We start from the raw sequence: 24,115 nt of genomic DNA on the forward strand, positions 1-24,115 counted from the left end.
GGCAGGAATTGTTATGTAAGTGCTTATGGATCTTAACTATGTTTATGTAAATGTTTTACAGGAACAAAGAAAATTCATCACCCTTAGAATCAAATCAAAGACAAAGTAAAAATAAAGCAAAAAAGAGGAAGATTGCTGAAACGTCTAATGTTATCACAGAAACACTGCCATCTGCAGAATCAGAGCCTGTTGAAATTGAGGTTGAGATTGCTGAAGGGACGATTGAAGTGGAAGATGACAGCACTGAAACACTTGAAGTAACTTCTGCAGAGCAATCTATAAAGTACATACATACAACAGGTACATCAGATGAATCTGCTTTGGCTCTTTTGGCAGATATCACCAGTAAGTATCGTCAAGGAGAGACAAAATGTCAGATTCAAGAAGGTGGTGCAACTGATCCCTCATGCAAACAGGTAGAAGATATTGAACTTGTGGAACTTCAGCTGTCGCATGTGAAGAATTTATTCCACTGTGAAAAATGTAACCGTTCATTTAAATTGTTTTACCATTTTAAGGAACACACGAAAACACACTCTGCTGAGAGTTACAAGTGTGACATATGCAATAAAAGCTACCTACGAGAGAGTGCTTTGAAACAACACCTCACCTGTCACCACCTTGATGAAGGTGGTGCTAGCAAGAAGCAAAGACCTGGCAAGAAAATACATATATGCCAATACTGTGATAAGCAGTTTGATCACTTTGGACATTTTAAAGAGCACCTCCGAAAGCACACAGGTAAGAACACTGATATGGTCCTGTTCTTGTGGCTTTGGGTCTAGCATGTGTTGCATGTTTTGGGGAAATAGAAAATATGCTGAAGAAAATGCATGAGTCCTGAGTGCTAGAAATAATTGACTTGTAGTTGCAACTAAAACGCTGGTTTGGTTTTAAATTTTTTTTTGTTTGTTTTACATGGATATAAACTTTGAGGGATTGAGGTGGTTAAAAATAGATGCCTAAAACCAGAAAGCACTAATGAAGTGTCTCTTTTCAGTCTATTAAATCTTAAAATATTTCTTTCAAAATAATTTCTTAAAGCATGTTTTTTTTCTTGAAAAGTACCAAACTGAGGAGCTGCCATGACATGCTCTTATTTTCACAATTCTACTAGTAAATGTTTCTGTTGAAATATCATCTAAACCATGAGCTTCTCAGTGGAATATATATTTTAAAGAGTTTATTTTACTAGCAGAACATATGAGCAAATGCCTATTAATGCATTAGGCATAAAGTACCCCCTTGCTCTTGACATCTCATCTGATTTAATTTTCTTTGTTAATTAACTCAGCAAAACATTTCTAGTGACTATAGTAGACTTTTGTTACTGTAAAATCTGCCTCTTTGAACAGTATCTTTTGAGTAGAAAATTACTTGTGTTTCTTCTATATAATATGGGAGGTTAAGATGCTATTTCTTCATGTCACTGAAAAGTCTGTACTATCTGAATAGGTACTGAGTATTATATAGATAGCTCTCTGTAAAATATATGTTGTCCTGATCTTTCAGACATTTTTGTTTGATATATCAGTCATGAATCATCACTAAGAATTTAATAGAGGGTAGCAGTCTTATTTCTTTTGCAGCTTGCTGTTGCAAAAGCCTTTTAATTGGAACTTCTTTGTATCTGTATATGACACTGCATCAGATCTACTCCAAATAGCCCCTTAAAAGTTGCATTTATGAAAAATCTTTGGCAAATCCTTCTTCCCTATGAAGCAGGGAGTGTTTCTCCATTATGACCAAGCCAAATGCAAGCTACCTAACAAAAGTCTTTTCAGAGAAAAGTTTGTGGAGGGTTGGATTAACAGAATAAGCCAAATATAACAGTATATTCATTACTGTTGTGATAGAAGGATTTTGGGGATGAAGCAACTTAGCATATCACAGGAGGTGCAGAATACATTCAAAATATTTATTGATGCAAGTATCACACATGGAATCTAATTACTTCCAGTTCCAGTGATGTGCTTGAAGCAGCCAAATTAATCAGCCCATGTCTGAAAACTCTGTAATTGAAGTAATTTGTATGCGGATTATACAAACTTCTTGAGAAAAATTCATCAAGGTCTTTGCCATTCTTCATGAATGCAAAATATGTTTCACAGGTATTGTACGTTGAACTGCAAATAATATCTTCCATAGGAGTGAATAAATGGACTATATTTACATACCATGAATAAATGATCCCAAGAAGTTCATTTGATAAATGCCTACCTTTGTGTTTCTGGGGGAGAAAAAAAAAAAAGAAACCCAAACAAAAAATCCCAACAACCTTACTATATCTCTCTAAACCCAATCTAAACAATGATATGGCAGCTTTATGGTTATGTGTGAATTCCCTGGTATTTCTTACATATTGGGCAAATAGAAGTCACTGTGTTATTATGAATGTCTTTGGGTTAAAAAATATTTATTTTGGGCAATCCCCTTCCTGTAGCTGCAGGATTATAAAGGTCCAACAAAATATTGGACTATTTCAGATCAGAATTTCTGTCCTGTGAGTTACTTATGACTGGCAAGTGAAATCTGGCCTGTTCTCATAAATGGAAAAAAAATATTTGTTAGATCAGGCCAAGAACCCTCCCTCTTTAATCTTATCTAAGTGAGATTTTATAAACTCATAGTTTAATGACACCCAGGGGAAGAGAAGCAAGTTGTCACCTTTAGCAGAGGAGTTCAGTTACCAGCTCGCCAGTGTACTTCTAAAGCTAGAGGAAGGTTGATACACTCTGTGTCTTCCATTGCTGCTGCTGAAGTCACTGCATTGATTTGCACTGTGCAAGAAGTCACACAATGTCTTTTTGGCCTTTGGATATTGCCACTGTTGTCTTTGAATTGTCAGTTTCAGATACTTTAGGCAGAATATGAAGATTGTTGAAGAATTTGGGTAAAAATAGAATAAATCTGTCCTTAACTGGGCAGTGCCTCACTTCAAGTAACTCTTTAAATGTGACGAGATTGCAGAGCAGGTGAAGGTTTGTGGTGTGAGTTTTGTTCTGTAATATTCATAGAATCATAGAATGGCCTGGATTGGAAGGGACCTTAAAGCTCATCTCATTCCAGCCCCTCCTGCTATGAGTGACTTCCACTAGACCAGGTTGTTCCAAGCCCTGTCGAACCTGGCCTTGAACACTTCCAGGGATATAACAACCACAGCTTCTCTGGGCACCCTGTGCCAGGGCCTCACCCTCCTTACAGCAAAGAGTTTTTCCTAATATCTAATCTAAACCTACTTATTTTCAGTTTTAAACTATTCCCCCTTGTCCTCTCACTCCAGGCCCTTGAAAATAGTCTCTCTCCATCTTTCTTGTCAGCTCCCTTTAGGACCTGGAAGGTCACAATTAGGTCATGCTGGAGCCTCTCTTCTCCAGGCTGAACAATCCCAATTCTCTCAGCCTTTCATAGCCAAGTGTCTCAGTTTAAAAGACAGATGTCTGCCAAGGAAGGTGGGAATCTTCCCGGAATGGAAAAGATGACCCCCCCCCCCCTCCCTCCAAATTATCGCTTTGAAATTACAGGGTTTCCAGGCAAAATTATGGGAAAAGTAATAACAGTTCTTTACTGGCAAGTTAACTATAACTATAAATTATAACTATAACTATAACTATAAATATAAATATAAATATAAATATAAATATAAATATAAATATAAATATAAATATAAATCAGAACAAACAACAAAAACAATAGCAAGTTTTCCCACGTGTTAATTTTTCGCTTGGGTGTAGTTACAACCACAACCGGCAGGGGGCACTGTTGGCTCCTAGCAGGGCAGAGAGGCTGCCCCCTGCGGCTTCAGAGGGTGCTCTGACACAAGCTTGGCAACCTCTTTCAGGTAGTGGTGGTGGGAGCTCAAGCAAAGAGGAGGACAGGAGATTGCTCCTTTTGCAAAGCTCACAGGCAGCAGTTGGTTCTGGTACCCCCACTGTCAGCTGGCACACTCTGGGGAGGTGGGCAGGGCTTGGTTGCAATGTCAGGCTACTGTGCAGAGAAGTGGCCCAGCGGGAGCAGCCCCAGTCCTGGCAGCACCCCACACATTGGCTCTGGACCCTCAAATGGCTGAGAAACAGGGAAAAAACAAGCAGGCTTGCAGTGTAGAAACTGCAGCGGACTGAAGTCCTGGAGCCTAACACACAGGAATAGCCACAGCCACCACACTGCAGGCCAGGGTCTGGTGGGACATGGTCCCAGTCCCAGGTGGCACCACATGCGCTGGCTCTGGGCTCCCGAACGACAGGGAAGTGGTGCTAGGAAAAAAAGAGAGGGCAACAATATTTCAAGCCAGATGCACTCACTGTGTCCCCTTGTGGCCACTGATGCATGGACAGACGACTCTTCAACTAATTAATGTTGAAAAGAAGGGTATTTATTGCAGCGCGCTGGACATATGTGGAATCATTTCCAAATACATGTGCAAGGAGTCACAGACTCCTGCTCTCTATACAGAAAAGGTTTTACATATCCAAGTGGTTTCTAAGGACACATAATACATAATCATTATCTGCCCGCTTTGTATTATAATCAGCTGAATATCCATTACAGCTGCGCAATTGTACTCCCTTAATTGGGTCAGTGGGATTTTGAAATAAGGGAGTGGGTGTATGGGAGGAAGAAAGCCGTCTTCCTCATGGTGAACTCTTCACCCATGGCCAGTTGGCAGGACTTTTTGATCTGCTGGTCACGGTCCAAGCCTCTCCTAACTGTTTGATTGTTCTTAAGGCAAGGTATTTCTATGGTCTCTGCTCCTTCACAATTACTACATCTATCCCTGTCACTCCTAGCTTCTCTTTCCTAATGTATTTGTTACTCTTTAACTAAGGTACTTGATTCTTGCCACCTATATTACTAACTTAGCTTCTTAACTAATTTAAAAATCTTAACTAAAATATTCAATCTTCTACTATCCCAATTATATTCCCAGCTGGCCCCTCGACTCATCTACAGTTTTCAATTATCCTAAATATATTTCCAGCTGACCCCTTGACTCACTGCCACCTCGATCCTGAACCAGAAGAGAGCTGATCCTGAACCAGAAGAGAGCGAGAGAGCCCTAAGCCCCACCCCCCCCTCTAGGTCCCAGGCCGAGCTTACACCTCTCATGATATCCCCTGAGCCATGGAAAACCTGGACAGCAAGGCTTTTAAAAAAGCCTGCACCAAAACAGGGGCTCTCCCCACCCCCAGCCCCACACACATCCAGTCCCTTGCCTTAAAGATAGAGCAACCATTTTTTGGGCACAAAGCAGAGGATCAGGAGATATACTATGGTAATAACTCACACCAAGACAGAAAGATGCTCCATCCCTCTGATCATCTTGGTGCCTCCTCTGAACTCACTCTAACCAGTCTATGTCCTTTCTGTGCTGGGGACCCCAGAGTTGGTGGCAGAACTGCAAGTGAGGTCTCACCAGAACAGAGGGGCAGAATCCCCTCCTCCCCTGCTGCCCACACTGTGGGATCAGCCCAGCACACAGGGGGTTTCTGGGTGCCAGTGCACACGGCCAGGGCATGTCCAGCCTCTCACCCACCATTATCCCCAGGTCCTTCTCCCCAGGGCTGCTCTTGATCTGTTCATCCCTCAGCCTGGATCGATCCTGGGGATTGTCCCGACCCAGGTGCAGCACTGTCACGATCCGCTTATTGCGGGGTGTTGTGATGGTTCTTTTCACTGATCCCAAAAGTGCAACCAAGGCAAACAACAAGGGACTATCAGTTAATCACAACAAATGCACGTTTATTAGGGGCCAAAACAGTAAATGCGATAGTGGGGATCAGAAAGGAGATAGAAGGATAGAGAGAGAGAGAGAAGAGGGGTATGGGAATAGCTACCAACACAGGCGAGATCCTCAGTGGTCCGGACGATGGGGATCCGTCTGTCGTGTCGGGGAAGTCTCCGAAGTTCTGGTCGACTCGGGGGTCCAATTATAGTCCACAGAGGAAAGAGGGGGGAACAAGGGTAACAATGAAAGTCCATTGTAATCGCCCCGAGGGAACAGGTGAGTCCACAGAAACCACCAAAGCAAGACGAATACAATGAAGAATAAGTCCATTTGAATCACTGAAGGGAAACAGGTCATGTCATTTGTGGTCAGACCACCAATTTCCCCTCCTCCCTATAGCAGGGGTCTCAGTCTCAGTCCTTGGGAGGAGGGTTCTCATTCTTTGTTTGTCACAGTGGTAACGAGGCAGATGAGGGGTCTTCAATGAAGGACCACAGGAGTCACCCCAAAAGTTCATTTGGCTTAAGAACGGAGATTAGAAGCAGGCCACGCATCAGGCTGTCCCGTGCTGGGTCCATGTCAGGTCTTTGCCAAGTCCTTGCCAACTCCTTGCCAAGTTCTTGCCAGGCCTTGTTCGGAACAGCCAGCATGACGGTTCAGTGGTTCCACCTGTGCTGTGTCCTGTTCTAAGCCGGAACTGCAGTGGGGGAAGGGATTCTTTCTCGTGGCAATCGGAAGGCAGAATGGAAAATGAGGGGCTTCAGACGGACTCTTACAAGCACCAGCACTTGGTCTTGTTAATCCTCTTGAGATTTCCATGGGCTACTTCTTGAGCTTGTCCAGATCCCTCTGGATGGCCTTGTCCTTCAGGTGTGTCACCTGCACCACTGAGCTTGGTGTCATCTGCAAACCTGCTGAGGGGTGCCCTCGACCCCTTTGTGTGTGTCATTAATGAAGTTATTAAATAACACTGTTTAGTGGGTTGACCCTGGCTGGATGCCAGGTGCCCACTCAGTTGCCCTTTCCCACTGGGACAGGGAAGAGAATAAGATGGAGAGCAACTAGCAGGGTGAGATAAGGCAGTTTTATTATAGTAAAAGAAAGAAATAAGCAGAGATCTGTGCACGCATGGGCTAAAGAGAAAAAAGGTCAGTCTCTACTTCCCATCAGCAGCGATGTTCAGACGCTTCCTGGGAAGCAGGGCTTCAGCACGTGTAATGGTTCCTCCGGAAGGCAAACATTAAAAACTCATTAATTGCCCCCCCCCCTCCCCCCCTCTCCCTTAGCTTATATATCTGAGCTGATGTCATATGGTATGGAATATCCCTTTGGCCAATTTGGATTAGCTGGCCTGGTTGTGTCCCCTCCCAGGATCTTACCTACTCCCATCCCCTTTGATGGGGGAAAGAATATCAGAGGGACAGCACTGCTTGGCAGTAGACAAAACACTGGTCTGTTATCAACACCCTTCCAGCTACCAATGCAAAGCACAGCACTGTGAGGGCTATGAACTTTACCTTGGTCAGACCCAATACAATCTCCACCCCTTATTCCATAGCATTTGCATCATGCTCGGATTCCATAAAATATATATGCTCTCATTACTAGAATGCTTAAACCATCTCTATACCAAACATATATTTATTAACTACTATTGCCTGTCCTTTCACATGCCTCCAGGTGGTCTCCATTCCATCAGAATGTGGGGTTAGGACAGGAAAAATAGTACACTTGATGGTTCATGGTTGGGCACCGCCACCATCCCTGTTCATCATTGCATTTTTCTTGCTCCTCGCAAAATTCATTCTTTGTCAGTTCATGTCCCTCCTGCTGCTTTACCTTCTGTAACATACAACTTACACTATAGGTTATTCTTACCCCAAGATTGAATCTCCTTGAGGTACGCACCAGGTCTCCCCATCCTCCTGCATCACCCACCAAGTACACCCAGGTCCTTGGGCAAAGACAATCCCATGAATAGGTTTGCCTTTTCCCATGGGGGAAGAAATCCACACTGACTTCCCCAGCCACTTCCCTGTGTGTAGTGCAGGGACCTTGTCTCCTCTCACAGTGTCTAAGGGCTTCATTTGGGTGGGATGAGGGCAGTTAGCAGATCCCCTAGTGTTGACTAATAAAGTGGCTTCTCCCAAGTTTGCATCCCAGTGCTTCCATGTCCCATTACCTAATGCTCTTAACATAGTTTTTAGCAGTCTGTTATAGTTTTCAATCTTCCCAGAGGCCTGTGGATGATAGGGAATGTGATATATCCACTTAATTCCATGTCTCTTTGCCTAGGTGTTTATAAGATTATTTTGAAAATGAGTTCCATTGTCTGACCAAATTCTATCTGGGGTTCCATGTTGCCAGAAAATGTGTCTTTCAAGACCTGAAATCATGTTCTGGGCGGTGGCATGGTTTACTGGGTGTGTTTCCAGCCAGCCAGTTTTGGCCTCTACCATGGTTAGGATATAACTCTTGCCTTGGCATGTTCGTGGCAGTGGCCCAATGTAATCAATTTGCCAGGCTTCACCATACTGGAAGCCCAGCCACTGCACTCCACTCCAAGGCGGCTTCACTCGTGTGGCTCACTTGATGGCAGCATGTTTCACACTGATGGATAATCTGTGAAATAGCCTCCATGGTCAGGTCCACCCCTCGATCATGAGCCCATCTATGTTGCATCCCTTCCAAGATGCCCTGATGTTTCATAGGCCCGTAGGGCTATAAATAACTCACCCTTTCTTTCAAAATCTAGGTCCACCTGAGCTATTCCAATTTTGGTGGCCTTATCTACCCATGCATTGTTTTGATGCTCCTCAGTGGCACAACTTCTGGGCATCTACATGATGTACTTTCAGAGTCATGTTTTCTATTCATGCAGCAATGTCCTACCATAATGCAGCAGCCCAGATGGGTTTACCCTTGCATTGCCAATTGCTTTTCTTCCACTGATGCAGCCATCTCCATAGGGCATTAGCCACCATCCAGGAGTCGGTATAAAGTATGGGCCACTTTTCTCTCTCAGCAATCTCTAGGGCTAGTTGAATGGCTTTCACCTCTGCAAATTGGCTTGATTTACCTTTCCCTTCAGCAGCCTCAATGACTTGTCATGTGCGACTCCACACAGCAGCTTTCCACTTCTGATGGTTTTCTATCACTCGGCAGGATCCATCAGTAAATAAAGCATAGCTTCTTTTGTTTTCTGGTAACTCATTATATGGTGGTGCTTCTTGGGCACAAGTCACCTTCTCAGGCAATGCTCCAAAATCTCTGGCTTCTGGCCAATCCAAAATCTCTTCTAGGATTCCTGGGAAATTGGGTTTTCCCATTTGGGCTCGTTGTGTAATTAATGCTACCCACTTACTCCATGTAGCGCTGGTTGCATGATGTGTTGAGGGAATGTTTCCTTTGAACATCCAGTGTAGTATGGGCAATCACAGTGCCAAGAGGGATTCCCGCTTCTGTCCAAACAACTTCTGAGGTGGCTCGAACCCCCTTGTAAGCTGCTAGTATCTCCTTTTCAGTTGGAGTATAGTGGGCTTCTGATCCTCGATAACTCCGGCTCCAAAGCCCTAGTGGTTGACCTCAGGTTTCTCCTGAAATTCTTTGCCAGAGGCTCCAGGTGAGGCCCTGCTCCCCAGCTACAGTGGAGAGTATATTTTGCACATCCGGTCCTGTCTGAACAGGCCCAAGAGCTACCGCACAAGCTATTTCCTGTCTGATCTGCTCAAAAGCCTGTTGTTGGTCAAGGCCCCACTCAAAGTGGTTCTTCTTCTGGGTCACTCGATAGAGGGGGGCCACAAGCTGACTATAACCTGCAATGTGCATTCTCCAGAACCCCACAAGGCCCAGGGAAAACTTGTGTTTCCTTCTTATTAGCTGGTGGAGACATAGTTGCAATTTTGTCAAACACCTCTGTAGGCACATGGCGGCATCCATCCTGCCATTTTATTCCCAAGAACTGCATCTCCTGTGCAGGTCCCTTTACTTTACTTTGTTTTATGGCAAGACCTGCTTTCAAAAGAATTTGGATTATTTTCTTTCCTTTCTCAAAAACTTCTGCTATATCACCCCACACAATGATATCATCAATATACCGTAGGTCTTCTGGAGCTCCAGCCTGTTCCAGGGCAGTCTGGATCAGGCCATGGCAGATGATGGGACTGTCTTTCCACCCCTGGGGCAGTTGGTTTCAGGTGTATTGGACACCCCTCCAGGTAAAAGCAAATTGTGGTCTGCACTCTGCCACCAGAGGGACTGAGAAAAATGCATTAGTGATGTCAGTTGTGGCATACCATTTGGCTGGTTTTGACTCCAGCTCATATTGGAGTTCCAACATGTCTGGTACAGCAGCACTTATAGGTGGCGTGACTTCATTCAGGCCCCAATAGTCTACTGTCAGCCTCCATTCTCCATTTGACTTCTGCACAGGCCATATGGAGCTGTTGAAGGGTGAGCAGGTTCTGCTGATTACTCCTTGGCACTCCAGTTGACAAATAAGTTCATGGATAGGAGTTACAGAGTCTCAGTTTGTGCGATATTGCCACTGATGCACTGTCCTGGTAGCAATTGGTACTTGTTGGTCTTCCACCTGCAGCAATCCTACAGTGAAGGGATCTTCTGAGAGGCCAGGCAGGGTAGATAACTGTTTCATCTTCTCTGTATTCACTGTAACTATACCAAAAGCCCATCAATACCCTTTTGGATCCTTGAAGTACTGTCGTGGTTTGACATGGAAGTGAATTTTTTTTTCAGGAAGTTGGGTCAAACCAATCAGTGGTCAGGTTTGGATATTGGCACCTGGAGTGACCACTGAAAGTATGGACACGCCTCTGAGAACACAGGGGGTTAAAAGTAAGAACTCCCAGGAGAACTGTCTCTTTGGTTCCGGTTGTCGGAGAGTGCAGACTCTCCCCTGCCCAGCCTCAGGCTGGGTGGGGGAGGGGAAGCCACGCGGCCTTGTCCAGGTAGGCCAAGGGGGCTGATGGTCTGGAACCGAGCCAGCTCCTGCGGACGGAAGGGTGGAGAGAAGCGGAGATGCCTTTGTGTCCCCCCCCCAGAGGGAAAGAGACAGAGAGCCTGACGGCACTTGGAGATTTGCCGGCAGAGGAGAAGGAGAAAGGGGGGGGATGATGCCCAGCGTGGGAGTTGAGAATGCTGGGCAGAGATTTCAGCTGTCCAGGGAGTCTGAACTTTTAACCCTTTCCGGGAAATGAGGGCTTTGTAAAATATTACTCCTCCTCAATTTGTAGTGGAAGAGAGACATGAGATGTTAGAAGAAGAAATTTTTAGGTGGGAGGAGATGATGGAGTAGCTTTTGGCTGGACTTTTCTTGTTAGCTATAGACTGAACCAAATTCTCCTGCAATAGAGACTGCATTTTAGGGGGATGCAGTGGTGACCCAAGGAGACCTGCTTCAGCAACCACCAGCGAAGGAATGGCAAGAACAGAGGAAAGCTGAGGAGGGAATGGTGATGCCCTCTGTCTTCAGGAAGAAGATGATCTCTGTTCCTGGACCCTTGGCCCCAGGGGAAAATGGGGGGGACTGTAGTCCCAAGATGAGAAGCTGAACTGTTGTATCTTTGGGTCCGTGGCAAAGCATCCTTAAAGGAGCCCTATGAGCAGTCTGTCCATGCACGGTGGTAAGAGCACTGTGACATGGAAAGGAGAGTGTCACACTGGCAGATTTTCTCCGGGCGGTTGCCATGTGTGACATGGAAACACAGGAGGTGGCAACTGTGTTTCCTGGGATGTCTGTGGTGCAAGAGAGACTTCTCTCTCCCTTGATAGATTGAGTATTGATTATCTGAAGGGTGGTAATTTGATCAGGAATCCCGGGTGATGTTTCATGGTGGGTGTTTTAGAGGGTCTTCATCCTGGATTTAGTGTGTGTGTCTTTTGTAGTAGTAGTTTAATAAAGTTTTTTTTTCCTTTGTTATTAAGCTTGGACCTGCTCTGCTCTGTTCCTGATAACATCTCACAGCATTTATTTGGGAAGGTGTATTTTCATGGGGGCGCTGGCATTGCGCCAGTGTCAAACCATGACAAGTACCCTCCTCTGAAGTAGTCGATGCCAAGGATACAAGGGGCCTCTGGGCCAGTCACAATGGTGTGCTTTTGCCATCTGTCCCCTGTTAAGCTCACCTCAGCCTCTATTACAGGCAACTCTTGGCATCCCCCTGTCACTCCAGAGATCCAGATAGGTTCTGCACTCTTGTGCCTTGATGGCATCAGTGCACTGGTATCTACTAAAGCTTTATACTTCTGTGGATCGGATGTGCCAGGCCATCAAATCCACAAAGTCCAGTATACCCAGTCATCTCTTTCCTCCTCCTGGCCGAAGGTAGGGACCCTCTATTCCTGTTCCTGGTCAGAGTATTCACTATCTGACCTTTGCAATGCTAGATCAGAAGTTCCCTCATCAGGGCTGTAGGAAATGGTTTTAGTTCTCTTATATCTGGGAGATGGCTGATTGTCTTCTGGTCTCTCTGTGGCAACTACACTGACAGTCATCTTGGGCGGCCCCTTCTTAACAGGTCTCTTCCCTCTCAGTTCATGGACATAGGCTTTCAGCTTAAAGGTGGGTTCACCATCCCACTTCCTCATGTCCTCCCTCCAGTCACACAGAAATAACCAGAGTTCATTACGTGGGCTGTTCTTGGGGCTTCCCTTCCTTCTGACTAGGGTTGGAGAGGAGCAATCTCTTGGGCTGCCCCTAAAAGTTGGGGTACTGGTTCGTAGGGATGAGGGAGTAGCCAGAGTTTCTTCTACATTTCAGAGCCAGGAGGATGCCACCTCTACAGTTGGTGTATCCATTTGCAGATAATACAGTGCTACCAATATGCTGGAATATGATGCAGGGGCACCTTGAACCACCTTCCTCCACAGGGCATGTGTACAAGGGACATCCTCTGGATCTTTAGAAACACTGTCATTCTTTAGATCACTATAGATGATTTCCAGCACTGCTAGTTCTCTCAAGTACTGGCTACCTTCATCTGCAGTGGTCCACTTCCCTGGGGATTTCACAAGATCTTCCTTACATGGATATCTTGCCCTCACACTTGAGAGAAGCCATTTCCAAAGGCTGAAAATGTCTCCTTCCTTTCCAATTCCTCTTTCAATTTCCTGCGGGCAAAAGGACAGGGGCAGCAGTGGCAGCTTCTTCCTGGCACCCCACCTGAAGAAAGGCATTAGTGCCAGCGCTGCAATGGCCACCACTGCCCATGTGGTGGCAGCGGGGTCACATGGCTGACTGCAAAAACATTGTGGGCAACTCCCTGATGGGGAACTTGGATGAAATCAACTTCTTGGTGCTGTAGGATCCTGCAGGAATCTTTGAATTAGTGAAACTTGTTGTCAATGGTACCCACAAGCAGTAATTGTCAGAGAAGAGGAGGAAGTGAGGACATGTGAGGAAGAAACATGGCGGCACCAAGGTCAGTGGAAAAGAAAGAGGGGGAGGAGGTGCTCCAAGCATCAGAGCCAAAATTCCTCTACAAGCCGTAGTGAGGACTATGGTGAAACAAACTGTCCCCCTGTAATGCATGAAGTCCAAAGGAGATGCAGAATCCACTCACAACTCATGAGAAAAGTGCTCACGCTGGAGTGGGTGGATACCAGAGAAAGCTGTTATTTAGTAAGAAACCCGAATAAAGAGAGAGGGCCCCTGCTTCCAGAGATAGAGCGAAAAGACCCTTGTTTCCAAACTAGAGCAACCTAGCCTTAAAAGACTGCACCCTGTGGACAAGTGACCCACACCACAACAGTTTTGGGAAGACAGTTTGCCCATGGGAGGGCCCCCATGGCATAGCAGAGAAAAGACTCCTCTCCCTGAGTGAACAAAAAAAAGATCTCAAATGACCAAGACCCCCATGCCCTGTCTCCCTATGCTATTGGTGGAAAAGAGAGAAGGACTAGGGGGAAAAAGTGTTTTAAAGGTTATTTTACATCTCATTATCCTCCTCTGACTGTTAATAACAAATTTACTTTATAACTTTAAATTTGAACCTGTGTTGCCCTTAGAGTGTTTCTCTCTCAGTCCTTATCTCAACTCATGAACCCTTTGTTAATTTTTTCCCTCTCCTCTGCCCAACTGTAGCAAGCAAAGGTAAGTGAATGACTTTCATGGGTACCTGGTGTTTGGCCAGTGTCAAACCACAACAACCGTCCAACCACTTTCTTACCCATCTGAGTCCACCCATTGAATCCCTCTCTCCAATTTAGAGAGAAAGATGTTGCGGGGCTCCATGTCAAAGGCTTTACAGAAGTCCCACAGAAAGGACATCTGTAGCCCTTCCCTTGTCCACTGATGGAGTCACTCCATCAGAGGAGGCCACTGGGTTGGTCAGGCAGGACTTGCCCTTGGTGAAGCCATGCTGGTTGTCCTGAATCACCTCCCTGCCCTCCATGTGCCTTCACAGAACTTCCCAGAGGATCTGTTCCATGATTTTCCCAGGCACAGAGGTAAAGCTGACAGAGCGGTGGTTCCCAGGGTCCTTTCCAGATGGGCTCCATCTCTCTGTTAAGGGTAGAAGGTTTTTAGCTTGTAAACTGGCAGAACTTGTTGAGAGGCCTTTAAACTAGGTTTGAAGGGGGAAGGGGATGCTGTTGGGCTGTCTGGAAGCCGGCCCAAGGGTGGTAAGCCTGAGATAGGAATGAAATCAGCAGCCCAGCGGAGGTGCATGTATACTAATACATGCAGCATGGGTAACAAACATGAAGAGCTGGAAGCCATGGTGCAGCAGCAGAGCTATGATGTAACTGCCATCACAGAAATGTGGTGGGGTGACTTGCATGGCTGGAGTGCTGCACTGGATGGCTACAAGCTCTTCAGGAGAGATAGGAAAGGGAGAAGAGGTGGAGGGGTGGCCCTTTATATTAGGGAGGCTTTGGACGCCATAGGTATTGAAACTAATAATGACGAAGTTGAATGCCTACGGGTAAGAATTAGGGGGAAGGCCAATAAGGCTGGCATCCTACTAGGAGTCTGTTATCGTCCACCCAACCAGGAAGAAGTGGTAGACAATTCATTCTATAAGCAGCTAGAGAATGTTTCTGGATCATCAGCCCTTGATCTTGTTGGCGATTTCAACCTGCTGGACATTTGCTGAGAACTCAGTACAGCTGAAAAAAAGGCAGTCCAGGAAATTTTTGGAGTTTGCAGAGGACAACTTTTTGTCACAGCTGGTGGGTGAGCCCACCAGGGGAGGGACTATGTTAGATATGCTGTTTGCAAATAGAGATGGGTTGGTGGGAAATGTGGTGGTTGGAGGCCACTTGGGGCATAGTGATCATGAAATTATGAAATTCTCAATATTTGGTGAAGTCAAGAGGAACATTAATAAGACGTTTACATTGGACTTTTGGAGGGCAGACTTTGGCCTATTCAGGAGACTTATTCAGAGAGTTCCTTGGGAAGTAGTCCTTAAAAATAAAGGAGTTCAGGAAGGGTGGGCGTGCTTCAAAATGGAGATCTTGAGAACACAGGAACAGATTGTCCCCGTGTGCCAAAAGACGAGGCAAACATCCAGCCTGGATAGGCAAGGAGGTTTTGGAGGAACTCAGGAATAAAAAAAGGATGTATTCTCTTTGGAAGGATGATCAGGTCTCTCAGGTAGTATTTAAGAGGGCTGCTAGAGTATATAGAAAAAAAATTAGGGAGGCTAAAGCTCAGTTTGAACTTAAAATGGTGACTTTTGTAAAGGATAACAAAAAATGTTTTTATAAATATATTAATGGTAAAAGGAAGAGTAGGACTAACCTTTGTTCTTTATTAGATGCAGAAGGGAACTTTGTAACTGTAGATGAGAAGGCAGAGGTGCTTAATGCCTTCCTTGTCTCAGTTTTTAGTGAGAAGACTTGCCTTCAGGATAACTGTCCTCTTGGGTTGTTCAATGATATCAGGGAGCAGAATGGTCCCCCCATTATCCAAGAGGAGGCAGAGAACTGCTGAGCCGCTTGTATATTCATAAATCCATGGGACCAGATGGGATCCATCCCAGGGTGATGAGGGAGCTGGCAGATGAGCTTGCGAAGCCGCTCTTCATCATTTACCAGCAGTCCTGGCTCACTGGTGAGGTTCCAGATGACTGGAAGCTGGCCAATGTGATACCCATTCATAAAAAGGGTGGGAAGGAGGATCCTGCCAATTATAGGCCGGTTAGCCTGACCTCTGTACCAGGTAAGGCTATGGAACAGTTTATATTGAGTGTCATCACACAGAACTTACAGGATGGCCAGGGTATCAGACCCAGTCAGCATGCGTTTAGGAGGGGTAGGTCGTGTATGACCAACCTGATCTCCTTTTATGACCAAGTGACCCGCCTGGTGGATGCAGGAAATGCTGTTGATGTTGTCTATTTGGACTTCAGCAAGGCCTTTGACACTGTCTCCCACAGCATACTCCTGGAAAAGCTGGCAGCCCTCGGCTTGGACAGGAGAACTCTTTGCTGGGTTAAGAACTGGCTGGATGGCTGGGCCCAGAGAGTGGTGGTGAACGGTGCTGCATCCAGCTGGCAGCACCAGTGGTGTCCCTCAGGGATCTCTGCTGGGGCCAGTTCTGTTCAATATCTTTATTGATGACATGGATGAGGGGATTGAGTCTTTCATTAGTAAGTTTGCGGATGACACAAAGCTGGGATCGTGTCTCGATCTGTTGGAGGGTAGGAGGGCTCTGCAGAGAGACTTGGAATGATTGAATGGATGGGCAGAGTCTAACAGGATGAAGTTTAATAAGTCCAAGTGCCGAGTCCTGCATTTTGGCCACAATAACTCCCTGCAGCGCTATAGGCTGGGGATGGTGTGGCTGGACAGTGCTCAGGTGGAAAAGGACCTGGGGGTAGGGTACTGGTCAATAGCCAACTGAACATGAGCCAGCAGTGTGCCCTGGCAGCCAAGGCCAATGGCATCCTGGCCTGTATTAGGAATAGTGTGGCCAGCAGGACCACGGAGGTCATCCTTCCCCTATATTCAGCACTGGTGAGGCCGCACCTTGAGTACTGTGTCCAGTTCTGGGCCCCTCAGTTTAGGAAGGACGTTGAGACGCTTGAGTGTGTCCAGAGGAGGGCAACGAGGCTGGTGAGGGGCTTGGAACACAAGCCCTATGAGGAACGACTGAGCTGGGGTTGTTTAGCCTGGAGAAAAGGAGACTCAGAGGTGACCTTATCACTCTCTACAACTTTCTGAAAGGTGGTTGTATTCAGGTGGGGGTTGGTCTCTTTCACCAGGCAGCAACTGACAGAACCAGAGGACACAGTCTTAAGCTGTGTCAAGGGAAATATAGGTTGGATATTAGGAAAAAGTTTTTTACAGAAAGAGTGGTAAAGTTCTGGAATGGTCTGCCTGGGGAGGTGGTGGAGTCACCATCCCTAGATGTGTTTAAAAAAAGACTGGATGTGGCACTCGGTGCCATGGTTTAGTTGAGGTATTAGGGCATGGGCTGGACTCGATGATCTTGAAGGTCTCTTCCAACCTAGTGATTCTGTGAATTCTGTGAATTCTACCCTTTTTAAAGATGGGGACAATGTTTCTCTTTTTCCAGTCACCTGGGACTTCACCTGACTGCCATGGCTTTTCAAATATTGTGGAGAGTTGCTTGGCAACTACATCAGAAAATTCCCTCAGGACTCTGGGATGCATTTTATCAGGTCCTGTGGACTTATGTGCATTCAGGTTCATCAGGTGGTCATGAGCCTGATCTTAGAGTGGGAGGGACTTTGCTCCCCCAGTCCCCGTCCTGCTGTCCATCCATTTGACAGGTGTGGGAAGAGAGGTTGGCATTGAAGATGAAGTCAAAATAGTTGAGTACCTCAGCCTTCTCTTTGTCCATTGTTACCAGTTTTCCAGCACTGTTTATCAGGAGGTAACACTTTCTTTGACCTTCCTTTTCTGGCTGACAGACCTGTAGAAGCCCTTCCTGTTATTCTTTGTATCCCTTGCCAGGTTCAGTTCAAGCTTCATCTTGGCCTTCCTCATCCCATCCCTACCACAACCAAACTCCATCTCTATACTCTTCCCAGGATAGCTGTCCTTGTTCCTACTGCCTGTGCATTTCCTTCTTTCCCTTTAGTTTGACCAGCAGTTCCCCACTCAGCCATGCCAGTTTCTTGCCTTCCTTGTTAATTTTTTTACTCCTGGGGATCACCTCCTGGGGTATTCTTTAGGCTCACCAGTGTATTTGGTTGCTCATGCAATGCCTGTGATTTTTGATCTGCGAGACAGATGGTAGTTCAGCATACTCTGCATTACCTGTACGAAAGTTTCCAAAAATGTAGCCTTTTTTTAACCATTAAGGGGAATGTTCCCTCTATTTAATGTTTTTCTGTGGCCTTTGGGTGTATAAGTGAGAATTATAGGCTACTTGTGGATTTCTTTTGAAAAGTTAGATGCTGCTGAATATCTTTATTTCTCAAAATACAGGTTTATTTTGCTTTCCATCTCAGTTGTCAATAATTACTACATCCCTGAAAATGTAGGCTTTTAAACTGAATTGAGCTAGAATAGCTTCTTATGTTACTCAATGAAATGTCTCAGCCTCTTTTGGAGTTCATTAAATAGTTTGTTTCAATAGTGATGTTGGTATCAGTACCTCCACAGATTAATTATCAGACTTAGAAGAAACACACTGTTACTAATTGTTTGTACTTTAGTTTCCTTGAATTTCATTGTATTTGTGCATGATGAAATTAGTAAACAGAGACAGCAGTTGTTCTTTGTTACTATTTGATGATGGTAATAACAGTATACTACTTTGAATTAAAGTTTCTGGGCTTGGTTTGTTTTAATACCAGTGCATTGTTACTTCATGCTCATTCTGTGCCAACTTCTTTTTCTGGAGCTTAGTTTCAGCTCTCAAGCATAAGCTGTCATTGTTCTTGAAAATAAAACTTTGTATTATTTAAATACCTCCTTCTTTAATGTGTCACTTTGTATATACTAATGTTGAGTTTTTAACTGTTATTATCAGGTGAAAAGAGAGAAATAGTTCCTATTTCTTTAAGATATTTCATCAGAATAATAGCCTAACTTTCATAAAAACCTGAATATACCTTAAATGACACTGGGAATTATGTTACTTTATCATGTTTGTGGGTTTTGGTTTGTTTTGTTCAGTTTGTTTTGTTTTTATAAATGAGAGTTATGACTCCACATTCGGTTTTTGCAATTTTATTTACATAAAATTTACATAGAATATCTTTTTCTTCTGTAGAATAGTCCAGTTGGCCACATCTTTACAGCATATTTATCAACCTACACAAAAGGAACAGCTGACCAAAAACTGGCTGGTTTTATACACTTACAAATCCCCATGTTTGTCTTAACAGGTGAAAAACCATTTGAATGTCCAAACTGCCATGAGCATTTTGCTAGGAATAGTACACTCAAATGTCACCTGACAGCCTGTCAGTCTGGAGCTGGAGCTAAAAAGGGAAGAAAGAAGCTGTACGAATGTCAGGTGGGTAATAGAAGTAGCAGAGTCTGAGGCTAGACACCTTCCTGTGCTGAGGGAGGGAGTGTGAGAGTACTGAGCAGGAAAGGCATAAAGAGTGGATTTTGTATCCAATAACTATTTTTAGCAAAATAAATTATAAAGGCTGCATTCAACCATGACATGAAGGTAAATTCTTATATCTAAGTAGTTGTGGATGTGACAGCCTGGTCAGTGAACAAGAAAACTAGATAAGTTTTCCCAGAATCGGCTTGTGAGACTTTAGGGAGCTGAAGATAAACAGTGATAGCTTATTATTATAAACAACCTGCAGGTGTTGTTTTCCTACTCTCTGTTTACCTGTTTTTCTCAAAGATTGTTTATAAGAAAGGTGTTTTGTTAATTAGCCAATCAGGTGAAATGTATTGATTAATTGACCAATCTGGTCTATCTGTATCGGAACAATGTATAAAAGGAGAGAATTCGAAGTAAAGCAAACCAGCCTTCTGGTGAGTCTGTGTCATTTCTTAATCAACAGTGACATCTAGTTCCATTTAAAATATGAAATTACTGATATGGAGCTTCATAATAGTTAATCAGTTTGATTCTTATGTGTAGGTAAGTGTTCATCTGCATCTTACTAATCTTTTTGCTTCTTGATGTACAGACCTAGGCCTTTCCTGCTTGTGAGCATGCTTCACTAAAGTCCAAAATACAAAGTACTATTTTATTTCCTGTGGTGGTAGCTCTCTGGTTAGAGAGAGAGAAAGCTATAGCTAAGTTTTCCCAGAATCGGCCTGGGAAGCTTTAGGGAGGTGGAGATAAACATTGATAGCCAAATATTAAAACAACCTGCAGGTGGTGTTTTTCTAATAATCTGTTTTGCTGTTATTCTCATAAGATTGTTTACAAATGGATGTCTTGCCAATCAGGTGAAAGGTATTGATTAAATGACCAATCAGGTCCACCTGTAGCAAACTAAGCTATAAAAGAAGAGAGGATGAACTAAATAAGGCCTTTACCACTTTGCCTTCTGATCCAACTATGTGTCATCTCTGACTCAACGGTCACAATTTCCTAATTTATTATTTTTCTGTTTAATAGCAATATACTGACTGGCTGGAAAATCATTTCAACTTATGATGACAATCAATGTCTTTTAAGCAAATATAAATGCTGTAGATGGATAGCTAGGGTACTTGGTTGCTATGCAACTGACATGTGAAAAGCTGTTCAGAAGAATATTACTTAGCTTTTAAAAGTTGATTCTGAAAAGCTAGAAAATATGAGAGCTGAGATTGGTTGTAGCATTTTTATTTGCCATTTTGCTGTCCCACTGCTGTGACAGTCTCAAATAAGGCTCTCACCTTATTCAGTTCACAAAATTGCTGTGGTTTGAGGTTAAATTCGGTCATGTAGTAAAGAAAACTGTTGGATATTGGCTTTATTTGTTTGAAAAAAAGGGTGATCTTATTCACAGAAAGCAGCAAATACTGCAGGAGGTGAATAAATTCATCATTTAATCACGTTTCACCAATGCTGTGGCATTGCTTAGTTGTTATACTAGACTGAAGTTAATTCTTGGGAGCATGCCTTTGTCTTAAGAGATAAGTTTGTTTTGAACATGAGAACTACTATATAACACAGAATTGTACCTAGTAGCTTCACTGAAGATACTGTTTTGTCTTTGTGATTCTTTGGTTTAATTACTTCACCTTGTAGCTTTCTGTTACAGATAACTCTGAATGTGGGTTAGTGTTATTTCAGCCTGCAGCAACTACAAGAATTCTTGCATAAATTCTTAATTTTTTTTTCTCTTTAAAACTGAATTTGAATAGTGTTCAATAAATAAAATCTTGGTTCACTGAACAAGAAGGAAAAAACAAAATTGCACTTTCTTGATGAGCACTTTGGATGCTCTTTAGTGAATGCCTTGAGTACTGAATTAGGCTCCACATGGCAAGAACAGTTAATTATGTGCTTGGGCATTACTGATAGTCATTACCTTTATGTATGACTAATTAATTTTGAGTACTTATCTATAAGGTTAGTATTTTAAGAAGTCCGTGTGTGCAGCTTCTTTCTAAAGCATGAGCCTAGGGGACACACATATACAAAAAGCATGTTACTAGCATCACAAATGTGGTTTTAAGATTTCAACAGCAAAATGGGGATATTCCGCTCCATTGCGCAGACCCATTCCTTGAGTTAATCCCAGTCAGATACTCCATCATCCTTTTGTGCTGTTGCTGTAAATTGAGGAGATGGAGCATTCTGTTTCAAAATTTGCCAACAGTGAAGGGGTTCCAACAGTGAAATGCATGTTCTTTGCTTCTTTCTGAAGCCAAGAGCACTTGTATGGACAAAAACCCCTGACCCTGTTTCTTTACTCCAATCCTGACTCTACCCCACTCTTCTCTCTCTTCTACCCTGGCACCTCATTCATTTCTGCAGTCTTTGTGTATTGTTTTCAAGCTACTTACCTCACTGCCAGCTGAAGGGAAATGTGCTCATGTACTTTATGAAAATAGTATGTCTGCAGTCAAAGCAGTACTTTTAGCTGGAAGAGACTTAAAAATATGGAGTTTTAAGAGATTTTTATCTGCTAAAATCGCTCAAATATTTTTTTTGAAATGGCAAAATGTGAGAGTTTAGTCTATCCAGCTAAATCTTACAATGCCATGAACAAATGAAAACTGATAAGTAAAAGTAGGCTATTAGTACTGCATCTAGAACTTTAGTAAAAGGACAGTTTGAATTGCACTTTGATCATATGATATTATTACATAAATAGATTTCCACTCGAAATTCTAGCATCAGACATTTATTGGGGTGTGAATCTGTATGTGAATTTCACATAAAGTTAAAATAAGAAAGCTTTTACATGCTGTACGGACTCATTAATTTTGTAGGTATCCTCTGTATGCACAACTTTAAATGGCACACTGTATCTTAAAAATAAATAAATACTAGGTCTTCTGTTCATTTGAAGCTGATTTCTCTGCTTCTACCTCTAACATACATGGTGGGATTTTTTAATCCAAGTAGCCAGAAGCTACACTATGTGAAGCCATGATCTGAAATAGGCGCTATACTTTGTTATATTTCTGTTGGCATTTTTTAATGCGCTGTATCTTTTGTTTCAGGTTTGTAACAGCGTGTTTAACAGCTGGGATCAATTTAAAAATCATTTGGTAATACATACAGGTGTCAAACCCAACCACTGTACCTTATGTGATTTGTGGTTTATGCAAGGCAGTGAGCTGAGAAGGCATCTCAAAGACATGCATAATATTTCAGAACAAATAGTGACAGAAGAGATTCTTCCAGTGGAAGCTATGGAAGCTGAACCAGTAACATCAATGACTATAATAGAACAAGTGGAGCAAGTCCACGTCCTACCAGTAATTCAGGTACAAGTGGATCCTGCACAGGTAACTGTGGAACAGATGCACCAGGATCTCATACAGGACAATCAAGTGAAAGGCACACAGATGGAGGAACTGCAAGAACAGGTGCAAATTAGTTATTTAGAAGTTGAACACATTCAGACTGAACAAGGTGCTGAAGTTCATGTGGAGCAATTACATGTTGGGCGTGTAAATCAAATACAGATGGAAGAAGTACAGGCAGAACTTATAGATGGAACAGACCTTGAACAAGTAGAATATCAAAGTGTTGATCAAGGAGAAGCAGAAGAAAATGAAACCAGTCAAGTAGATGATGCAGATATGGAAGATCATGAACAAGCTGAAGACTTAAAAACTCAACAATTAGTGGACACACAGAATGAAAAGGTGGATAGCTAGGACAAATGACCACACTGTGCAGCTTTAGGAATGAAGTACCCAATTATTTTTGCTAGCTTTTATATTGGTTTTTGAACCAATGGTCCGTGGTCACCTTTCCAATATGCTGTCCTTAGGAATCTGGACAAGTGGACCAAAGTTAGTTTTCTTCATGTAGAACTAAACCTTTCATATGTGAAAAATATTTTTACTATTCATGTAATGCCATGGAACAGAAACCACCACAGCTTTGTTAGGATTTTAATAATGAATAGCTTGTATCATTTACATCATCCCTGGGTATATGTAAGAATAATTTTGCCTCTTTTCCTCTTGCTATAGAAGCAAACTCTTGTTATAGATTTTCAGGGTGTCTGTGGCAGAAGAATCAGTAAAATCTGGTGGGTTCTAATGTAAATGGATAATCAGGCACCTGTGAATTTTCTGGGCAGACTGTTTGCTGTTTCCTAACAGCAGTCCCTAACATTCAGGCTGGGGAAAAAAACATTGTTGCTGGAGGTCTCAGAGCACAAAAATACTGTGCCTTTTCAACAGGGGTGAAATTTCCACAAAGCTCCTAGAGAGAGTGTTCAACCTAGTTCAGTAAAAGGCAATGCAGATAATGTTATAGTGCTTTATTTTTTTTTTCTTAAAATTGTCAGCTACTGATTTAGGGAATTTCTTTCATTAAATTTAGGAGGGGATGAGGGAGGAAACATTCCATGTGGAGGCAGCAGGACACTTTAAAAGGGATGCTTTAAATTAGGAAAAGCTCAGTAGAATCTGTGGTAAACATGAGCTGAAAGAAAGCTACCAGCAGACTCTTCTTTTATAAATTGTCATTTTTTAAAAGGAATATATTTAAACATATACAGAAGGCTTGTCTATATGATATCAGGTTCCTAACTTTTTAAAATGAAATTCTGACACTTGACACAAAGACGTTGTACTAAAAGTAAAAGCCATAGGTATGAATGCTAAAATGTGAATTGAAAAGTAGGAGTGCAAATATTTTAATCAGTATTAGACAAGAAAACAATAGCATCTATGAAATATTGCATTATTTTCTTAATCCAATAAATTAGGAACAACTGAGTGACTGTCAATTACAGTGCCAGATCCCAGTGGCAAGAATCAATATAATTTTAATAACTTTACATTAATGACCTATTA

At 43.2% G+C, this 24,115-nt stretch overlaps 1 protein-coding gene across 1 annotated transcript in view; it reads left to right on the forward strand.

Annotated features, from left to right (window-relative positions):
• Positions 1 to 23,047, forward strand: part of LOC128822707 (zinc finger protein 131-like) — a 44,649-nt gene extending 21,602 nt beyond the window's left edge. Inside the window, exons 5-7 of the mRNA XM_054004514.1 lie at positions 62 to 741; positions 19,051 to 19,181; positions 22,301 to 23,047. Of these exons, the coding sequence (XP_053860489.1) occupies positions 62 to 741; positions 19,051 to 19,181; positions 22,301 to 22,963 (1,474 nt within the window). The 3' untranslated portion in view covers positions 22,964 to 23,047. The remainder of the gene's footprint in view (positions 1 to 61; positions 742 to 19,050; positions 19,182 to 22,300) is intronic.
• Positions 23,048 to 24,115: the final 1,068 nt, after the last annotated feature.

This window comes from Vidua macroura (assembly GCF_024509145.1).
Source record: "Vidua macroura isolate BioBank_ID:100142 chromosome W unlocalized genomic scaffold, ASM2450914v1 whyW_random_scaffold_30, whole genome shotgun sequence".
NCBI lineage: Eukaryota > Metazoa > Chordata > Aves > Passeriformes > Viduidae > Vidua > Vidua macroura.